Raw genomic sequence first — 22,793 nt, 5'->3', positions numbered from 1 at the left:
TGCTTTGGTATAAATAGACACAAGGATCAAAGCTGCAGAAATCAAATTGGTAACCCAGAGCCACCTTGCAGGACACACAATTTTCTCATTTATGGATTATAAATACTGCTTTCTTTTGACAAAACAAAAATGAGCATTATAGTCAATCTAAGCAAATATTTCCAAAAGAAAAAACAGACTAACCAAAGCCCTGAGTAAACATGGGTTTCACAGAAGTTTTGAACCTTCCCCTCAGCAGAATCTCCCACAGTGTGTCATTATTTTCCCTTGAGTGCCCTTCCTTCCTCTAACTCTCTGCAGCTAAACTTCAGTGAAGATGTTTTGTAACAGTTCTAAAGCTAAAGAAGAGCTGAGCTCTCAGCAGGGCAACCTACATTGTGTCAAGTCTCCCTGTCTGCCATAGTTCAGTTTCCTTTATACTACACACTACTTAAACATACATAAAAACTTTTACACTTTCATTTGATTCTGCACATTTTTTAGGTTTTGGAGGGTGTTTAATGTTATCAGTTTTGTATGTTGATATCCTTATGTATGTGAAAATACCATTCCTGCTAGTCACCAAGATGACTAGTCCAATGCCAGGAATCTGCTCTGATACAGTATCTGACATCAGAACATATTTACACACTCCCTTTTCCTGATAACTGGAGTGCAGCAGCAGTTAGACATTTCAGTGCAGCACCAAATGCAGGCAAATATCACCAGGCTGCACAGAAAAGTTAGTCTCTTTCCAAAATGTGCAGATAAACTGGCTCATGTGCTGTGAGACGTACTGTGAAACAACATATGAACACGGAAAAATTTCTTCATGGATTAAAGCTGGTTTTATAGAAAGGGTTGACAGTATGACAGAGGCTGAGATAATTGTTAGAAATATTCTAATAACACATGAGAAACTCGTTGTCTCTTGTGGAATCAGAGAAACTAGTTCTAATAATTTGTTGCATGTTTAGCTGTTTTATCAATTATTTGGCACATATGGAAAAAAAAGATAATAGCATGTGGGCTTCTGGTTCCAAAGTACAAGTTTTAATTGATGCCCATGCTCATTAAAAGCCACCCTTTCCAATTTATTCACTCAAGGATTTTGGAATCCAGAAACCTATAATAACACAGAAGTGTAATTGCTCTGCTTATCATAACATCAGCTACATTTCCTGAGGTCACACAATTCCAAGTTCTATCCAAAGTGGCAAACAAACCTTGCTTGCCTTGCTAAAACCTTCCATTCCTTAATTTCTGGTAATGGCTATGGCTCCCACATGAGTAACAGGAAGGTTTCTTGGTGCACCTCTGACATTCAGAGGGTTTCTCTGTCTTCCAGCCAACATAAGACGACAGATGAGTTCTTAAGGTTACACACAACAAGGGGATGTTAATTGTATTGCAGAGGTTTCAAGGGTAACTAAAACTCTGAGGCTTTTGAAAAAAATTTTCAAGCAAGGCACCACATAATCCAGCTACCCCTGGTTGTGAAAAAGGGACAGGCAAAACAAGCTCTCTGATCATCTACACTTTTCCAAGGGTCACACACTGAAGAAGTAATTGGAGGGGAAGGAGGAAGCAGAAAATAACCATTTATTTCCACAGTCCTGAATGAAATGTCTGCAATTTGGCAATAGGTATGTTATATTAATTTTGAGGCTAAGTGGGATGAGAGAGGTAATTGTTAAATTTGACCTTTCTTTTACAGGTCATAAACAGTCACTCAGAGTTCAAGGCTTCAGGTCAAGAAATCTCATCATACTTAGAACTCAGGCAAAAAGAAGAATCAAAATTAACACATTTTGCTAATAATGGAAGGCAAAAATATGATAAAATGTAAATATTCTATACTACATGAGGATTTCATCATAACATCCCTTCTTCTCTCATATACATGTTGAAACTCATTTTTGAAGGGAAACTTCCTGCTTGACGGTCATCTAGCTCTGGTATTTCAAACAATCTTCCCTTGTTGGGGCAAAGAGGAAGTTTGCTGTCATCATCTTTAGCAGTTGTGAATGTTTGCCTGAGCCCAGCCATGCTTTTTTGAAGCTAAAACAGTGTAAGCACAGACAGAGGGGCCTGCTATATTTCTGTAAAGGAAAGCAAATACTGTAAATGTAGTTTGTTTTTCTAACTCAGTGAATAAAGTCTTACCTGCTGTCTCAAGACCTGGGAATTTTTTCTGACTCTGACTGGTTATTGACTTTCTGATCACAATTCATAGCTGTGCTACAGGAGATACAGTTTCAGCTGAAAAGGACAGATTCCTTTAACAATAAGCACAAAGTAAGATATATGGATGAGAAGACAAAAAGTAGAAATCTCGGGGTGAAAAAGGTATGATTTAGAGATGTCAGGAGTTTCTCAAAAAATAGACAATATGATGAAGGCAGTTCTTTTCCTGCAGCCTCCCACCCCCTCTGGTCAAGGTATCTCTCAGGATCAAAATGGTACCAGGACTCTAGGGGTATTAGAGTTCCATCAATTCACTGCTTCTCCCTTGCTGCAATGCCAAGTTAAAAAGTGAAGTACCTCATCTTTCTTTTTACCCTTAAGAGAAAAGCCCAAAACTTTTCTTCCTTCCTCAGTCTTTGTTTTTGGCAAGATCAAAGTTCACAAACTTCTGTAGCTGGATCCTATCCTTTTGATCTTCACCGAATCTGAGCAAAGACTATTTGGCAACCATTCTGAGCTCTGGACTTCAGACATCTTCTCAGGACCCTTAATTTTCTTTCATATGAACCAATTTTAGCAAAAGGTCTCCTTTGACAAAGCTTTATAAATTGTGTGATTAAAGAAGTTCTGCAAACTCTCCAGCAGCCATAGTATTCTTCCAGATGGCTATACCAACTGCTCCAGATTTTATTCTGCTGAGCAAAACTCACAATATTTCAACTCATATTTCAAAATTCAAATTAATTTGCAACTTGCTATCTCAAGAGATTTGCAATACAGTGAATTGAATTTTGACTACAGTTAGGAGGCAACACAGACAACTAGTTAGAAACAAGACTGTGCAACAAAAAGTTGAATACATTTATAATGAATGGAAATCATATTTATTGTTTCACTGAAAAAAAAACAAACAGATGAAACTCCATTACAAAAGTTCTTCATCTATTTCCTCATACCAGTTTTCATCAGCTTTTGGCAGGTTAATGTTAATGGCTGCCCTCAGGTTAGCCCAGAATAGGGCACGCTTGCTCCTCTCCTTTGGCCACTCCAGGTAAGTGCGCTTTGCCATGAGAGCTTTCAGCTTGTGATACCTGGCAGGGATAAGGTACGGAGGGATAGGCTCCAGTAAAATGAGGATTAAGCTGTTGGAATTCTCACTGAATAACTTGTGATGGGCAAAGTACAGCTCATAGTGACACCACTCGCTCTGCACAAAGTTGGGAGACAGCACAAAGATCGACTTGTAGCTCTTCTCAATGCAGTTGATAATGTTCTCCACAATGCTCTTGCCAGGGATAAAGTTCCTCTCGTGCTGGCACAGCCGCATGCAGCCCTCCCCCTTCTCCAGGTTCGGGATCAGCTCGTTCTTCACCCACAGCGAATCGCGCTCGCTGTAGGAAATGAACGCGTGGAATTGCAGAACGGCGCCCTGATCTCCGGGCGGGCTGTGCCAAGCTCTGCGCTTCGTCTGCGTCCACTGCCATGTCATCCGCACGTACCACGGCACATCCAGGTAGATGCACAGGAAGGCCACCGCAGCCACCAGCACCAGCGTCAGCAGCAGAGCTGTCACAAGCAGGAGCGTCGTGTTGCAAGCCAGCAGGCTCAGGTGGAAGTCCTTGAGCTCCGTTCCTCGCAAGCCTTCCGGGTACTCGCACACGTACGCCGCTGGCCAGCCGAACAGCTTCCCCCCTGCCCACCTCTCCAGGCGGATAAAGGCCTGCAGTTCACAGGAACACTTGAACGGGTTGTGCCCGGCCTGCAGCTCCCTGACCCTTGGGCAGCTCCGGAAGAACTCAGCAGACGGGGTGAGGATCGAATTCATCTCTATGTTCAGGAACTGCAGGGACGGAAAGCCACTGCACCCTGGCAGGTCAGCCAGCCTGTTGGATGCCAGGTTCAGCTCTTCCAGGGATTCCAGCTGCACCATCCCCCTGGGGACACTGCTGATCTGATTGTTTTGTAGGCCGAGTTTTTTGACGTTGACGGGCAAGCACTCAAACACAGCATCCGCCAACTGATTGGAGGACAGGTCCAGCTCTGTCAGAGACTCAGCCCACTGGCACTGCACGTCGGCTCCATCGTGGCGCAGCAGGTTGCTGCTCATGTCCAGGTATTTCAGTGATTTCATATGGCTGGTCATGAAGCTTACCTTGTAAAGGCTCTCAAATTTATTCTTCTGCAAGATTAATGTCTCCAGCTGAAGTAGGTTGTCACATTTTTGAAAAAGAAAATCTGTTAAATCATTCTTTAAAAAATTTAGGTATCTAAAGGGACTCTTAGATGAAGGACAAAGCATATGAATCATCTCTGAATCAGCTATTGTCATGTCTGCAATATTCATGTCTGCAAATATTCTGTATAGGTCATCCTGTATGAAGTATAAGTCTGTGATTAGAATTTTCTTCATTGTCAATGCTTTCATTGAGGTACCAGAATAGTTAAAGTCATAACTTTTAATGTCTGATTGTTGTGTTACACTGTTAATATTGAAGTATTCAATGGATGAGTGCCATACAGTCTGAAAAAGTTTCATAAGTGCATTCCAATCCAGTGACACATTTGTCAGTGTCAGATTTTGTAACCTGGATCCTTGTCTGAAATTAGATAATAAAGCTACCAATTTTTTTACATTGTCATTTGTGATTTCTGACAATGACAAGCTCTCTGTAGTATTTTGTATCACAACCCAATCAAAATTAGCTTTGTTTGGATGATTCTTTGTATACCGGAGTGGCAGGCTCTTGATTTCTTGGTTAGAACCATATTCTGGAAAACTGTTAGAAACAGGTGCGAAGAGTTCATCTTCCACAGACCGGCTGACATGGTTCCAAAAAGTTAATGCAAACAGACACTTGTAAAGAAAAAAGTTTTTGAGAAAGCTCGTATTTTGTGTCATACTGTTTTCTGTTTCCTTGGAGACGCTCAATACTTTTATTAACTGTCCATCCTTATTCTAATTCTGTTGGAAAACAAAAAAAGACACAATCAAAAACTAGATTGTATTATTAAGCAGCTGTGCAGAAACCACCAGAGATTTTTTTTTTTAAGGTTCCAATTTCTCATTTTTCTGTTTGATTCAAAAAACAATGATTTTCTACAATCATTCAGGAAAGACATTCTTAATTAACAGAAATGAAACCACTAATTTTTGTATTTGGCAAATATGGTGTATTTAACAAATAATGAGTCAGTTTCTTACAAAACATGTCTGATTTCATAGGTGTGTAAAATTTGCTGCTCACTTACAGAATTACTGCTGTGATACAGTGTATTATAAAGGCTTCCTGAACTGGTGCACAGAATGTAATACACTTGGATTAGAAAGTACAATAATTGGGGTCAGCACAGTCATTCTCTCCTCAGATTCTCTCTTACAGGATGTGAACTGGACTCAGATTATTTTAAAAGGGACTTTTGACAGTAACACTTGGACTGAAACATAGGATGGAGGTTCAAGAGCCTGAATCAAAGCTGAATGTCTTTAGATAGCTGAGATTGGATCATCAATGCTTTCTTTAATGGGTGAGGGTAGAATGATCTATATTTATGCCTTGGGAAAGTCCACAGAAGAGTTCACTTTTTGTCTGAGCTTAAGCATTTCCTGAATTTAGACTCTGAAAGTGAAGTGCTCACATGTCTGGTTTGCCAGGGGTACACAGAGAACACTAGACACACACTGGGAATATTTGCAGGCTACACAAAAATATATCAGTTGTAGAACCTCAGTACACAAAATCCAGCCCTGATCTAAGGACACTGACCTCAAACGTCTCTGTTGCGAAAGAGAGGTTTATTTTAAAAGACTTTAGAGGAAAAAAATTGTAGCTGTGCCTTTGCTTTGGTTTTCCCTATTAGAGGTCACTTTTTCTTTCGAAATATAGGCATTTAGGGTAGCCATCTTCCCTTTGTTTAAGTCAGCCTTTAGAGAGCACTGTCTTAAATTTCATTTTAGGAACTGCATAAACCCATTAGACCGCCCCTCTAAAACAGGAACTGGTAAGAACTTGGTTAACACTTTTGCATGCGTAGATCTTATTTAAAGTTGTCGTCCAGATTTCAAGTATTTTTTAATTTCCTCTTCTTTCCCTTTCCCTCCCATTAATTTTAAATCATAGTGTTGCCTGAAGCTTCCCATACTACTCATTAATGACTGCACTGGACTTCAACTTTCCATTGATATTGAAGGGGCTAAACTATGAGTTTGTATATTTAATGACTTTACAATGAGACAGTAGCTATCACATGATGGACTGACTTACAACTTCAAGGACTACATTCACTGCACCATTAACCATTCCACAAGCTTTCTCAGAATTACTGAGGCAAAATATATGTTCCACTCGATCTAATAATACAAAATAAAAAGAAGGAAAAAAAAAAAAAGAAAAAGAAAAAAATAGTCCACTGAGTTATTTCATAAAGAATGCATGAAACTAAGCTTGGAAATCATCTAGAAATAGTGGAGTAATATGGACAAACTTTTCCAGCCTTTTTCCAAAGTCTCATTTGGAAAAACTATATGTATCACAGCCCTCAAAAGGCATTTGGACATCTTCAGTCCTGTTCTTCTGATTGTCTGGGCAACTCTACTAATGTGTTTATAATAAAACAAAATATGTAGTTTCAAGAGAAATCTGAAAAAAATTCTATCTTTAAATCATTATTCTTTCTTCAGATAAAATTTCAGCAATATCCATAGACTAGAGGAAAAAAGGATATGATTCTTCTACATGTGTTTTATTTTCTTTCTCATTCATATATCCTAGCAGTCAATCAAATTGTTTATGAGTACCTTCAAACTTTCTTTAGAATATTCTATGAAGCAACACAAGTAAAAACTTTCATAACATATAACCTGTGATTTGGGGGCTAAAGCTATAGAAATTATCCTTTATAGTCATATCACTTTTAATTCAGAAGTATCCTCATGTCTTCAAACTTGATTAAAAAAGCTTAATCAAGAAAAGCAATCCAGAAGGGTAGGCAAGCCAAGAGCATAGCAAAAAAGTGCCCTGTTGTTTAAAGAGTGAGGGAAGAGATTAAAAAATGAGGTTTTTAGAGTTTTTCCAATATAGAATTGGTATAAACTGACTAAACTTCCTTATAAGAAATACACAGAATATAGTTAAGACAGTTCAGTCTTAAGGCATGCTTAAGATGGTCACAAGTTACCATCATAGCAAAAAAACTTAATGTTACAAGCATGCCTTTCACGAGGATGAAACACATGATCAAGTTAGACCCATTCCTTAACTGTAGCCTCACTCTACTGCTATCACTCTGCCCCCCTTAACTATGGGTGTAGTGCTAACAAAAAGAGACTGCTGCTTGGACAGTTTCCTTGGATAAATATTCCGAACACAAGCAACTTCACCATTGTTGCTTACCCATACACTTGAAAGAACATTGTACACTTGCTATGGAAAACAAGACTAATTCAAATAATAAAAATAATTTAATATTTTAAAATAAGATACAGAATATAAAACAATTCCAGCTAACTAGCAACAGCATAAAGTCAACAAAATTAAAACTTTCTCACCAGAAATCCCTGCTGTCCGAAAAAGCAAAAAAGTTCTCAGGAAAACACAAAAAGAAAGCTTCCTGTAACTCTATCCTTCTGAGTAACAATACTTAGGAACGCCCAAACTTTTATATACAGGTTTGTGCCATCTACTGACAGCTTGTGAAATGGCATTTGCTTTTCTCCAGATGTACTTTTCACATGCAATATTACTGTAATATCTTCACTATTCTATTATTGAACTTCGTGTTTTTATGCTTTGCAATATATTAAACAGGAGAAAAATTAATCTTTTTACAAACTTTCTACCTTCATTAAATTAACATGAGAATAAGTACTTGTTTTGAAAAAGAAATTCAACACCTTCCTATCTGAACTTAATAATGATCTAAGTCTATAAGCATTATCGTATTTTTTTGTCCATTCTGCTATACCAGTTTAGTTGTCAGGCTCTTATCAAGGCTGGTTTATAAACATACCATTTGTCTTAGTTTAATTTACATTTAATGGGAATGGAATAATAATTTCTCTCATGCTCCAGCAGTGTTGTGATTACGTTAAACAGTGAACATGGAAACATTGAGTGGGCTTTGGTTTGTTGGTTTGTTTTGTTTTTTTTTTAAACAGAGCAGTGACTTTGGTGCTGAATGCCCAAACACAGGGTTATTGTCCTGGCAAAGACACAAACTAGCCTCTCTTTATTTCTGTATAATGTTAGTAAGAAATCCCACCATAGCTGAGATCTAAATACTGAACTACCAAAATATAATCTACTTTTCTGGGTTAGCATATCATAACACATTCAAGATTTAATATTTCAATGATTCAGGAAGCAGAGGAAATCATCTAAAAAACTACTTTTTCAATTTGAGGCTTATTCTGTATATTATATTTAATTTCTCAGCTTCAAGTGAAAAGAGGCCATCCAAAAATGAAATTGAAAGATAGGATAGGTAGTAAGCAACAGAATATGGAAAATTCTCTGCTATAATGCTGATGAGGCTGACAAGACTATTCACAGCTGATTTCCAAATGACACCTTATAATGATGTTACATACCTCCCCATTGCCTGCTCTTAGCTGGAAAGACTTTGCTATCCATCCTTAGGATGAGATAAAATCCCAAGGTCATCCTAATATCTTGCATCAAACAAATATTCATTCCTGTTTTGTAGTGTAACAGCTGAACTGCTTAAACATAACCTACATATTATTCTGCTGAATACAGAACCAGACACACAATTGGTACTGTGTATTAACTGCTGCAATGTAGAGACTCTTATTCCAGAGGATCTCCTCAATTCACTGACACTATGAGATGCCACTGGCATTGCTTGTATGCCTAGGTACTATAAAGACAGATGAACAACATGTTAAATAGGGAAATAAGCATATTACCATTAATTGCATGCCATTAACCCTTCAGATTTACCACTCAGATTTAACAGTGCAACCACTGAAGTAGATTAATACAGTCTGTGAATGCCATGAATACTACCATGTTCTATTAAAATTAGCCAAATGTCTTTTCACCTTTATTTATAGTTATCTATTTATTAAAGGGCACGTATCTTTTTTGAAACCCATTAGAAAGATGATGACAGAATAATAACAAACATCAGTGAAATCTGAGATGAGTGGAAGTGTTCAATCCCTAATGCTTATTTATTCCAAACCCATTTGCAGTATTACCATAGTGAAACAAGTAAAATCAATTACTGAAAATTGAAAGAGGAAAAAAAATTAGAAAATGCTAAGTGTAAAAGTCTTAAATTCAAGAAAGTAGTTTAGGAACTTACAAAATGTATGCATCCTTATAGCCAAATAGACAGATGTCCACATTCATGTACATATAATGATAATTTCACCCTTAGGTGATAACTTTGTGTTGTAACAGTGATTAACAATGTCTTGCATTAATAATGTCTTGCAGTTCTACGACATGCATGGTTATGTAAAGAATCTGCAAAAATGACAGTGCAAGATCCACATTACCATCAAAATTATTATCTGTCAGGGGCTAAACAATCTCCAGCTACCATGATTCCTCCTAAGATACTGCTCTTACTCTTCCACACGCTCCACTGAAAAGCAGAAAGAAATCCGTAGGGCCACTCTAGATTTAATTCTCAATAAATATATTTAACATTAATAAATTACCCTGGATTCCCTGACACTTAAATTCTCACTGAAAGACCTTCAAAAGAAACTTACTATGTAGGGCTACAAATATTTGGTCTGCTACCACATACCTTAATGAGAAACTTCAGAGACTTATGCCTGGTAAATGTCTAAGTCATGTAGCATGATTGGTATTTGAGAAACACATTTCTGGAAACTGGGGCAATGTTTTGTGTCTTCTTGGAGTCGTTCTCCTCAGTGGGCTCACAATGTGCTGCTGGTTTGCCTCCTGTGTAAAAAGTAACTTCTCTCGTTGGCAGACTAGTGATAGAAATTATGCTATGACGAACCGTGGAATTGCCTTTCATCACTGCAAAGGGCATGCTTCCCCTTAAAATGAGGTAGCAAAAAGAGGAATGGGTATGAGGAATTACACAGAAACAGGAACCACAGGCTGCTGGGAAGGGCCTGAAACCCCTTTGCTCAACCAAGTGTTTCACCAGCTGACTGGAAATGTGTGCAGGCACCGCCGGGTGCTTCTGTCGGGCATCTCCTGTAAGCACAGCGAAAACGGAGGTGCCAAGTGGTATCTGAAAAGCTACACTCGGTTTCATTCCGCAACCCTACGGGTCAGTAAGGTCTCACTGTGAGGAAGGATTAATTTTCTAAAAAGAAAATAATAAATTTTTATGCCATCTCGGAAATTAGATTAATTTGGACTTTTTCTCTTAGAAGATGGTTGAGCAATGAACTGGTTTCCCAGCGAAACATCCCCAGCACCAAGCTTGTCGGAGTCCAAGAAGTGTTTGGAGACAACGCTCTCAGGCACATGGTGTGACTCTTGGGGCATCCAGCCCAGGGCCAGGAGCTGGATTCCTTGATCCTGATAGGTCCCTTCCAATTCAGCGTGTTCCATGGTTCTATGAAATCCACCCCTTTTCCGCCTCAAGGCGGACGCGGGAATGCCGCCGGCCCTGAGGGAAGCGCTCCTGCGGCCGCGCCTGGACGCTTCCACTGGGCTCCCGCCGGGCCCCGCCGCGTTCCCCGCGCCCCGGGCTGTGAGGGGCGGGCATGGCGGCCGGGGCGGCTCCCCGCGCTGGGTCAAAAAAGCCTGGAGCCCGGGGATGGCTCGGCAACGCTGCGCCGTTAGAACAGGCACTCGCCTCATACAGCCGGAAGGAGAGCGAGGGACAAAAGCCAGCCCCCCGCCTCCCTGGGGCCGGCCAGGGCTGCCTGGCCCGCTCCGCCTCCTCCCCTCGCCGCTGCCGACGTGGCGGGGCGGGGAAGGGAAGGAGCCGGGGGCGCGCCGGTCGGGGCACTGCTGAGCGGTAAGAAGCACGGCGATTTCTCTATTTTCTACCGCTTTTGACACTGGCTGCTCCACACAGCTCTGTCCCAGAGGGGAATTTCGAAAAGGGAAAAAATGAAAAGGAGAAGTTGTGGCCGCTGAGGGCTTGCGGGAGCCGGCTCGCGCCCCGGCTGCTCCTGCCCCGCCTGGGGCAGGGGACGAGGGCAGCGGGGTGAGGGGAGCTGCCGGCGGCGGGTGCCAGCAGGTTCGCCTGCTCTCGCCGTGCCTGCAGCGTCCCGCGGACGAGGAGCGACAGCGGGCGTCGAGCAAGAGGGGAGCAAGGTGCCATCGCCAAAAGAGTTATTCCTCTCTCCCGCTCGAGGATGGTGATTCGTGCCCTAAGGTGCCCGGCGGCGGCTGGGATTTGCTTTCTGGGAGAGATAAAACTCAGACGGACGCTCGGCAGGTGCCGCCACCCCCGGTCCCCTCAGCGCGGCTGGTCGGTGCGGGCCGGGCACTCCCCTGCCACCGCTCCGGGCTGGCCTATGCATCTCCCTCACGAAATCCCTGTAGAGTAATTCCCTTTGGGCGGGGCTGTCCGAGTTGATTTGGATCAGGACAGTCTCACGGATGAGAGGTTGAATGACGCTGACCCCGGGTGCAGCACGGCTCGTGTACTCTGACAGACGCCGTAATTTGCTGTTAGGTGCCGTGCACCTGGAAGGAAGGTTCAGCAGGCAATTGCAGGGACCGTGGTCCAAGTGGTACCTAAAGATGACCCAGTATGCAAAAATCCATGTGCACATCTGTGTGATCCTTTAAAAAGTGCTGGACTTACTTAGAGCTAATGCCTATTCAAAATTATGAAGTATGTGTGTAAAGGTTTTACATGTTTTAATAGAGGACCCTCATATCATGATGGAATTCGGTTTACAAATAAAAAAGGTTTTCCTTAGGTGATGCTGCCCATCACATAGTGAGTAATGTTAAAACAATAGTAATGCTTCCCTACACTAAAGCATTCTATAATATTTGCTGTGTTTTTAATGGAAGGCTGTCAAATGCAAAGATTCTGACTTGAGAATTCATGTTTTCTGAAGATAATTAAAGTACAGTGTAAGCTGAAGTAATACAAGTGGTAGCAAGTGCTTACTTTTTTACTTATGTTTCTTGTTCACTGATCCAAAGTGCCATTCTTGGAACTGTTTAAATCAACTTTCACATTAGATAAACAGGCTGCTAAAGCTATAGATGAATACAGTTCTGTAGACTTTAATAAAATATACTCATTTAAATACATGCTTCTCAGGAAAATTTCCCCTAAATCCCAGTTATGTTTTGCTTTTTGCCTTTCCCCCCCATTCATCAGTCTCTTATAGAACCTTCATTCTTCCAGACAGATACAAACATTTGAGGCATATTTAATTGTTATGAGAGTCAATGAAAAGGCAGCATATACAGAAAGGACTGTAAAAGTCTTTTTATGCCATGCATCTCAACATTTTGCAAGCTCTTTGTCAAGGATTGTCTTCTGAGTGCCAAGTATATTATTACCAACAAATAAGTGTTAGTAATCACAGACCAGCAGTCCTTTTGGACTCTGCAATGCCACTCCTTAATCAGCTGCAGAGCTTACTCTATGGCTTTATCTTTGCCCATCAGGATCCTCAGCCTGATGACTGCACAGTGGTGGAAAATGCCTCCAAAATTACATTGGAAGACAAGGAATAAATAAAAGAAAACTGGTTCATAACCTACAAAAAAAACCCAAAAAAACCCCCCAAAACAGTAACTACCTCATACAAGCTTACCTTGGCTTCAAAATTGAAGTTTAATCACACAGCTGGAATTTTAGGAGATGGTGAGAAGTGTTGCACTGCCCAAAAGCAAGACTTTGGGACTAGTCATACAGAAACAGTGTGAGCAATAACTCTATGCTATGGCTGTGTCTATAAAATGGCTCTAGGCCCCATGGCCTGTCATGTTCACAGATGATGCCCCTTCTCAAACACATGAATATCACCACAGTTTTAGTTACAGAGGGTTATCCTCCCCTCTATCAGTCAGCAGGCTGTAGGAACCTGTGTATGTCGCAGTGATGTAAGGGAGAGCAAGAGCTTCTTGCCTATTGCAGCTCAGATTATTTTGTTCTGCAGTGGTCTTTCATACACACCTGATAGTGAATATAGAAATTAACCATGTAGAAACTCTTACATTTGACTTCTCCAGACAAATTAATATCCTTTCACCCTCACTAAACCATATTTTTGAAAGCAGTAATGCCGCTCTTTGTATTTGAGTGCGATCTTGCAGAGTGAGTGGAGTATTTACAGTATTATCCTGATACCAGTGCCAGCATGATGCACGTGCCACAGGGCTCCATGCTTTTGGACATCTTACATCAAGGCTGTATTGGTTTTCAGCTGTAGCATATGATAAACACTGTGTATTTTATAATAAACACTCAAATGTTTATGATACCTAAAAGACTTTACTTTCTATATTCAGAACTGAAAATGTCTGAGGACATATCAGATGGCGCCCCATCTGAAGAAAAACCTGAAGTAATGGAAATGCCCAGCAATGAAGTTTTGTCTCAAGAATCAGTACGACACCTCGTAGAAGCTGAGATCTTGCATGAGTCAACACGGACAGGTCAACAAGATCAACATGGACAGGTCACTCAGCATGTCAGTAATAGAGAGGAAGGAGACACGTTAATTAATGAAAACCCTTTAACTGAAAAACTTGTTGAAAGTCTGCCTTCCAGCCTGCCTTCCAGTGAAGAGACAACTGGAGACATGCCCACTGAGTGCATTGAGACTGTAAGCCTTGATACAGAACCTGAATTGGAAGAAGCACTACATGAGCAAAGCAATCCAGTAAGCAATACTTTCTTTTCTGTAAAAGCCATCCTCTCCCTGCATTGTAAGAACAGAATTTTGTATAACGTATGTACTGTTTTTCACTAAAACCTACGGAGTTATGCAGAAAATCTGCATAGGAATAAATTAAATTGCAACATCAAGCTTTTGAAAACTAGGAGTAGTTTAATTTCACTTTGCTATTAGGATATTAATTTGGTCTTTCAAGTTTGGTTGCAATAAAACTTGCATTGTGTAGAGGTGATATGTTATTGGAGACATTCTTGAGACAACAGTTTCTTAACATGTCTTAAATGTGGAATACTGATAATTGCTTTACACTACCCATTACTGTAAAAGGTGTGCAGCACCTCCTCTGGCTGTGTTTTTGTTGAACTCAGTTGTTGGGAGTTCCTGTGCACATCTACTGAATTACACATGTGAGGAGACTTTGGTAGACAAGCCTCCAACTCTGGCTCCTGCATCCAACCTAGGAAAGAGACAGGTTCCTGCCTCTCGCTAATATTAGTCCTAATGAACTTGTATGGCATTATAGGATTGGATTCCTGAAGAAATACTAGGGCATCTGTAAAGACATCTCTGGAATTTAAGGCTCTTCCAGGAGTAGATGATGTGAACTATGCTTCTACTTTTTTGTGTACAAAGTTTGAACTCCGCATAATACCCAATCTATCGTCATCTATTAAATTCTAGACTTTGTTGCCTGATAGGTTCTTTGTGTTTCCTCCTGCCATTTGAGAAAAAGATTTTTGGACAGTGGAGTAACATTTTTGTTCTTACAGGCTGTGGACTCCTCATCTAAAGCAAGTAGATGGGGAGCTTGGGGTACCTGGGGAAAGTCTCTCCTGTCATCAGCTTCTGCCACAGTGGGTAAGTGTTCTGTTGGTAAAGTGTGTGGAAATAATAATTTTCATGTGTCATTAGGCAGATTAGTATTGCATCTTAAGGATTCATAGACAATTTTGCCTTGATAAACTTGGGAAGCATGACGTTTTTAAAGAGGAAGATGGACCTTCCTAATTATTCCAATTATGGACAAGGTTCTAGGCTTGTTTGTGAAGTTAATGAATTACTTGATTGTGACTTCTTCATAGAAAGGATCCATAATTCAATACAATTTCTATCTGCCAAAGGCTTACGGTTTCTCAAGTCAAAGCAGCCCAGATTCATGCTCATGTGTGTTAATGGTATGTATGCCAGGTTTGACTTCTGCCTACACAACATGAATTCACTTCTAGTAAATCATTCCAGCTTTCATTGCCACCCAGTGAAACTGTCACGCTGTCACACTAGATTTCAGACAGTAGAACAACGTATTGAAACATGGGCCCTATGCTCCCTCTCCCTATACTCTCATTTCCCACAGTAGGTCAGTACAAAATGTCGTGAAGACTTTCAGTAAAACTTAATTATTGCTCTTTGAAAACTCACAGACAAAAAGTGAAGCATAGAAATATGTAGTTACCAGTGGGAAATAATTTCTCACAAACCAGAAATGTTTTGTAACAAAAAAATCTGTTAGCTAGTCAGTTCTCATAAAGGATCCACAGAACACCTTTAAAAGATGAACCTAGGAATTAAAATTAATTGCTAGTTACTAAAAATGAGTTCAATAGAGGTACTGTTTTTATGATCCCACATAACGCCAAATGTTCTCCTTCTTTTCTCTTTCATGGACAGTAAATGGTTTCTGTCTGCTTCTCAGAGGAAGGAAGTTTCCTTGTTTTTTCAGTAACATCCACAGTCAGGAGTACATAACTACATTTTCTTTCATACAGTCCAACAATTGACATTTCTATCTATTCTACATTTGGAATGGGTTTCTAGGGTGTGTGGTACAAGTTTGTTGTGTACACAGTCTGACTTGATAAGGTCGTGTGATATCTATTGTAAATAGGCATGTCATCACCATAAATATACATTTTTAGGACTGTTATTCTCTAAAAATGAGCATTTTTGTTCTAATTGGAACAAGTCAAGTTGCCTTGGAAAAAGAGTACCCACATGCAGAAAAGGAAAAGGAGAATTTTAGAATAATTTTAATTCAAGATCAGAATGGTTTCACTGTTTCCCACTCAAGACCCATCTACCATTTAGTTTCTGGCAGTGACCAAGAAGAACTAGGAAAGCACCTAAAACTACATGTATATAAAGCAGCAGTTCCCCCTGTTTTCCTGTCTCCTGGAATCTGCAGCATAGACAGACTTCCTGACCCTGGTATCAGGGTAGGTTAAGTTTCCATGTTACCCTCTAATAATTTTGAATCTAACTTTGTGAATGTGTTAAACAAAATAGACTTTGAATTAAGCAGAAATCAAATGTATGTTCTTCCATGTTTTATGAACCCAAGGTAACTTGGAAGACCACATAGCTAGTCTTAGATTTGTTCCAGGAAATCAATGCATCAAGTAATATTTTACAGTCCTGATACAGAGGGCTTATTTCCTAGTTGTTTATTAAGAAAACTCATGCTTGATCCTGTGAAATATTTACTGTCTCTCTCTCTCTCATGGACAGATTCTGTGTAGACCACATACCTCCTTCAGTATGTTAATTCCCTGGTGAGATAGTGGAAAAAAATTAAAGCTATTGGGAATTTCTATAAACTTTATTATTATATATTTATTATTCACCTTCAAGTTACTCCATTTAATATCAGATCAGTTCAACCAACACTTCATCTCCTGTTCCACACCAGAAAACAGTTTTGCTATGGACCAGTCCATTATAAATGAACTGTAAATGCTATTCCTTCAGTGTAGCAAATTCTCTAAGTAAAACTGCCCTCTTGGAGTTAAGACTTAGCAGCAACACCTTCAGTCTGTGATCTTTCTGTTGTTCTGTCATCATATTGCACAACACAGCTGCTTGTCTGGTGAAATATGACCAATATTTACGATTCCTTATATTTTTCTTCAAAATCTTACTTTGTAAAAATAGCAGAAACAATTTGAGGTGGACTAAATAATATCTTAAAAGCTTAAACAAATATATTCTGCTTTTATCAAAGAGTATCATAGACCAGTGAGGGTTGGATGGTACCTTGAAAAGTCATCTAGTCAAGGGTTTTGTGAGAAAGGCTTTATGCATCTAGATGAGATTGTCTAGCATGTTGTCCAGACAAATCTTGAAAACCTTCAGCAATGGAGACTTTAACATATCCCTGGGTAGGTTTATTCAGTGAATAATTCTTCTTCCTGTAATTAATTTTTCTTGCACCCTTACCTATTTAAGACTGAATTAAAATGTTGTTCCAATTATCTCAGTTTCATTATCCTTCAAACACTGATAAAGAATTCACATGAGCATTTTTAATGCATGGCTATAATTTGTTTAGAATAGGTGCTTTATTCCCCAGTAATAACACAGTATATATAATTTGTCCATATAATTTGTCTTTCTTATATATTGTTCCATATAATTTGTCTCTCATCCTCCTTTAAGTAACTCTGCACATACAGCCAGGGATTGTTCTGGTGGTAGTTTTTTATTCCAAAGAAAATATATGTTGGCTTTGAACTGATTTTGATATTATTTGGATTGAGGTCCCCATGACAAGGGAGATGTGATACTCCTCTACTCAATAGAATCTGTAAGACCTTTGGATTAGTTTCAGTCACTGCCTGAACCATGTTTGAGGTCTTGACACTAGATGTCACACTAAGCAAACTATTGAATCAGCTTCATCAACGAGGTGAAGAGATTTCTTTTGTTTTTAAAAGGTGTGAGAAAGTTGATTGCTCCTTGTGGAATCGCAGTGGAGCAGAACCACTATAATAGTTACTGGAATGATGAAATGCAAGAAGAAGGCTTACTGTGATATGGAGAATCAGCTTGTACTAATTATTACCATTTTAGTCTCTTCAATTGTGTTTTTTAGTAAATCAGCCATTACACAATTCAGTCTTTTAACAGTGTTGATAAAGCTATCCTGCTTGAGAGGGTGACTGTTGCAGCTAAATCGATTAATGGGTAGTAGTCACTGAAAGGTGTAGTCCCTCACCTGTCTTTTCTTTTCATGTTTCTTCCTTCTCCCTGTACCAGCACTCATGTTCTTCTGGGTTCCCTCTAATCCAGTTCAGGAAGCTAAATTGACATAAGAATAACTCTAGAGGAAAGAAAAATCCATTTTCTTCCTCATCAGTTCCTTGAACCTACTCTTTGAGACCAGTTCCAGGGCAAGCAGAGAGACAAGCATGGAATATGGGGAGGAGTAGAACCTCCTATAACTGCACCAAGAAACCATTAGGTTAGCTTAGTTGTAACAGCAAACTCTTTATCCCCAGGGCTTATGTGAGGCAAAATATATTTTCAGTTTGTACTGGCAGCTTGTGACTTGCATTTTGAAAATAGCTTCTATGCTTTAAAGCTTGGCTCTTTGGTTTTTCTTCCAACTAATCTATCTGCTAGTTTAATGTGAAAGTGACTACCTTCTGCCAGCCTTGCCTTTCATATGCTGTGGTGTTTTCAATGAGGTATGGCATTCATAAGGTGCTGAAGTTATGGTGCTCAATGAGCCACATTTCCAAGGAAAGTCTGTACTCTGTCATGCTATATACAAATGCTCCACTCTGTGTAAATTTAAGGCATTTTACCTTTAGGGCCGTGGCTAAGACTAGGCACCTGTCAATACATTCACACTAAGTAATAAAAAAATAACCCAGCAGTTTGATTCACATGATCCCTGAAATTCATATTATAAGTCTGCATAATGCATCTTTCTAATGTATTGTTTGTAATTAATGTTCTGCTATCTTGATTATTTTGTTCTTTTATATATTCTCATCTAGTTCCTTAACTATGAGAATAGCACATGAAAATATCAGACACCAATAATTTCCCTTGGTATGCTGAAAAGTACTTTTTGTCACTCAGTATGACAGAACAAAATGTCAGTTGAGATGTCACTGTGTTCATGAGCTTGGATATTATTGTGCATGGGTATGTGTAATAATCTCCATTGCATATCTTAAGTTGACTTCTCTGTGGAACAGAAATGCCAGTGCTGCAGATAATGTGAAACTAAAGTATTCAAATGTTGCAAATGTCTTTTCTGTATAGATATTATTCCCCTGTTGCAAAGTAAAGTAGAACATTAAAAAAAAGAAGGCTGGGTGTTGTGCTTGTACTTTAGTTATGCTTGTGCTTTATGTGATGATAAAGAGGATAGTTAATGTCTTCAGACTTTTTTTATTTCATAAATTCAGCTGATTAAGGGAAAACAACTTTGGGTTGAAATCACATGGTGGTCACAATTTGTTTTGTAAATAATACTTCTCAGCTGCTGTAGCAGCAAAGCCCTTTTTTACAGTTAGTCCTTTCTAAGAATGCTGAATGCAAGTAACAAATGGAAGGAAATGTGGATGCATTTGGGGTTGGCAGTCCCCTTTGCTTTCTTTATGTCTTTTAGGATGGGTTCATATCTAGAAGAGACTGAGAACTGATAAAATGGTGTAACAACATTTATGCTTATTGCTATTATTGAAACCTTTTATGCTTGCAATAAGGAGATCTAAATCTAGTCTCATTTACTAGATTAATTTGAGTTATTCCTCATTTGTAGACTAGATACATAGGTATTATAAGAATCTAGCCTGGTTTTTTTTGTTTTAACTGCTTTAAAGGAAGAGAAATTTTGTAAAGGCTTGAAGAGAATGGAATGCCAATGGGATAGCCTAAAAGGGAGCACAATGGGGTCCCACTTTTTAGTGTACAAAACCAGAGCACAGCTGGATTTTCCACATCCCAATACTTCATGTATTGGTGTGATTCTCTTCCAGCCAGTTTCAGGTTCCTCAGTTCCTCATCTGGTGAAAGATGCTCATTTAAGGCCTTGGTCTTCATCTTTAGCTTGAGCTAGATGAGACTTCATTCATGTTACTAGACTAAATTTTTATCAGTTCTTCATTAGATGTGCTCCCATGGTAGGACACAGGTTACAAAGGCAGTGTGGTAGCAAGGGACAAACTCCTCCCCACCTGTACCACTGAATCAGAGAGTCCAATTGCCTGTGAGTCCTAGATGGACAAGGGATCAGTGATTCCTGTACAGAGTGGTTTAGGTTTCAGACATAGTGAACTGCCCCCCAGAGGTGTCTGCCTCTCTCAGCTCTGCTAGGAATCCAAAGCTACTAAGCTGGGAGGTGGAAGATAAGACAGCTTGCAGTGAAGTGGAATGTATCCAACTAGAACATTTGTGAGTGCTGTAATCTGGCCTTGGGCAGATCCGGCAAACCAAAAGGCAGGTCATATTGTTAGACAGTGTTAGCAAAACCTCTCTTTTCAAATGAGAGATCCCAGCTAGGAACACGAACAATGATATTCTGTGGAAATTTCCAGCCAATAGAAAGGCAAGAAGTCATGGAGGCAAGAGAAACAAAAGCAGCAACACAGGGAAAAAAGCGTGCTTTCTTCCAAAAGCTCGCAGTTAACAATGCCCATTGCATAGCTCTTCTGTCTGCTGTTACAGAAGAGTAAATGGAGATGTCAGAGGTCTCAGCTCAGTTGCATTAGCACACCCAGCGTAACAAAATGAGTGCATCTTTAAATTGTAGGCTTCTCTCCCATGATGTCTTTTATTTCTGTGCCTTTTGAAATTACAAATAATCATTTTCATTTCCAAGGCAACATGCATTTCTGCTCTGTTTGTGCATGTATGTGTATCTAATGGTTGCTTCAATTGTGGTCTTCTGATCTCATCTGGTTTTGCTGCTTCAGTCAAACATACATGCCATATAGCTTAGCTCAGCAAAACCACCCCGAGCTGACCTGGAGTATTTACTTATTATTCTAGTGCATGTAACCACAGCCCCAAAAATGCTGCCTTTTGTAGGTCAGTAAATATCAATACAGCAGCTGTGTGCTTTCTCTTCATCAATGTGTTAACTTGTCTGCAAAACTACGGGAACCAGTTCAAGGCTATAAAAAAAAAATCACAGGGAAAAAAGTGGGAAATTGATCTGAAAGTGCATAACTTTTGCAGACAATTCAAATTTTTTTAACTGAAAAAATTTATAGGATTTTTTTATATGACTACAGGACCATAGTATTTTGTTACCAAGTCAAGCTGATTAAGTCAATGAAACAAATAAAACTCTTGCTCATTTAAAAAGTTGTGAGCAGAAGCAATGGAAAGGACTGTGACATGCAGTATCTATTATATTAGTGTAAAAGCACAATTAATAGTGATTTGATTCCCAGGAATTTGGGGATTAAACAAATGACTCCAGAATCTATCTGTGCTTATATTTTCATTGAGCTCATTAAAATATGTGGGAGATTGGGATTAGACCATGCAGTACACTGCTCTCCAGTATCTGCATTGGAATAGACTTTGTAAAAGTCAAAAAATTATCCAGCAATGACTTAAACATTGTGGTGCATAACCTGGTATGACCCACACAGTTGAACACAGTGCTGTTTTTTGAAAGACACAGATAAAATAGATTAAGGTCATATTTTCTTTAGACAGATAAAAGCATTTATCTGTCTAGGCTGTTACAGTATAAAAGATTAGGACTTTGTGCAGCCTCTGAAATTCCTTGTCTCTGCAGGTCTGTTCCTTAGCGGATATCTGTTCTTTGTGTTTACCTCCAGATAGTCCAGTTTTCTTGTATGTGATCCTTCAGAGGTGCTGCTTCACATCTAGGGTATATTAATTACTGAAGTCACAGACCCCCTGATGTGTATTTCATGTGGAAATCACAGAATCATAAATCTAAGCGTTCCTTCTTTTCTACTCCATTTCAAATAGATTTACTGCCTCTTTCTTGAATCAAATGTTCAAAAGCATATTTGTATCACTACACGCACAGTTTATTACATATGTTTATTCAGAGTGCTGCAGAGAACTGGCAAGTGATAGGTTATTTTGCTGTAGTTAATGTAACTCAGAAAAGATGCTTTGAACTTCTCTAATAGAATGCACACAGTTGTGGGAAAATATGGACACCACATAATGAATCATTATGCATAACTTTGTGCCTTAGATGTCTAGATATCTGCCTGCCTATCTGTATTAATGCCTTTTATGAAATAATTTATCTATTTACAGTTCAGTTTAACCAAAGAAGTATGAAATTGTCATTAACATTTCTTGTAAGTCGTTAGGCAGATAGTCAAAGCATTCTGGATTGTCCTGCTGCTAAAAGTGATTGGTTTCATGCAAGATGCACTAACAGTGTACTGTACAAGATAAAAATAAAATCCTGTCTCTGAAACTATTTTATTTTGTGTTGGAAAGAAATATTGCTCACATGGTTTTTTGTTCACTTGTTGCACCTCAGCTGATACACTGAAACTTCCAGCTAAGGAATATTAACAGCTGGATTGCTTGTAATGAGAGAAGTATATCATGGATATACTTGTGCACATAGCCAGAAGCAAAATAGGCAGACAATTTTGGAGTAGTCTTTCTTAAGGGCAGCACTTTCCAACTACAGTTGATGCAGATTAGTAAGATATTGCCTCCCTTGACTGACTACCAGTCAGTCTACCTTATCCTATAGGGGGATATTACCAGTCCCTGTGATCTGTTAGTGTAAATAAACTCTGTGTAGAAAACCAACAAGGCAAAAATATTCTGTCAAAAATACTCAGATGAAAAAGATAGCAATATTTATACTTCCTTTTAAAAGTATATAATTTTAATAGAGGGCTAGGGAGTTACTGCATATGAACCATGTAAAGGTGGTAACATCTCTGTAGGAGATAACCTGCCACTGGAGCAATAGTTTTGCCTGTGTCAAGTGACATCAGCAAACTTTACGAAGTGTATTTAAATAGTAGCTTTGGGGAGAGACACTTCA

The 22,793-nt window shown here is 39.3% G+C and overlaps 2 protein-coding genes across 4 annotated transcripts in view; one reads left to right on the top strand and one right to left on the bottom strand.

Annotated features, from left to right (window-relative positions):
• Window positions 1-2,750: 2,750 nt before the first annotated feature.
• Window positions 2,751-10,041, bottom strand: LOC107203190 (toll-like receptor 1). Of its 2 annotated transcripts, none has more exons than XM_015624857.3 (2): window positions 9,946-10,041; window positions 2,751-5,128 (listed from the first exon to the last, which is right to left on the bottom strand). In XM_015624857.3, the coding sequence occupies exon 2, from the start codon at window positions 5,063-5,065 to the stop codon at window positions 3,092-3,094; it is 1,974 nt and encodes a 657-aa protein (XP_015480343.1). In that variant the 5' UTR covers window positions 5,066-5,128; window positions 9,946-10,041; the 3' UTR covers window positions 2,751-3,091. The 2 variants fall into 2 exon arrangements, with proteins under 2 accessions (XP_015480343.1, XP_015480342.1); XM_015624856.3 differs by lacking the exon at window positions 9,946-10,041 and adding an exon at window positions 7,712-7,817.
• Window positions 10,042-11,039: 998 nt separating this feature from the next.
• The window catches only part of FAM114A1 (family with sequence similarity 114 member A1), a 31,412-nt gene continuing 19,658 nt past the window's right edge, over window positions 11,040-22,793 (top strand). The window contains exons 1-3 of one of the 2 annotated variants that reach the window (XM_015624858.3): window positions 11,040-11,142; window positions 13,611-13,984; window positions 14,770-14,857. In XM_015624858.3, the coding sequence (XP_015480344.1) occupies window positions 13,619-13,984; window positions 14,770-14,857 (454 nt within the window). In that variant the 5' untranslated portion in view covers window positions 11,040-11,142; window positions 13,611-13,618. Of the gene's footprint in view, window positions 11,143-13,610; window positions 13,985-14,769; window positions 14,858-22,793 lie in introns of those variants that run through there. The other variant, XM_033513437.1, reaches the window with a different exon arrangement.

Source organism: Parus major, chromosome 4 (genome assembly GCF_001522545.3).
Source record: "Parus major isolate Abel chromosome 4, Parus_major1.1, whole genome shotgun sequence".
NCBI classification, from domain to species: Eukaryota; Metazoa; Chordata; class Aves; order Passeriformes; family Paridae; genus Parus; species Parus major.
Note: the sequence above shows the minus strand (reverse complement) of the source record. Positions and strands in the feature narration are given on the sequence as shown.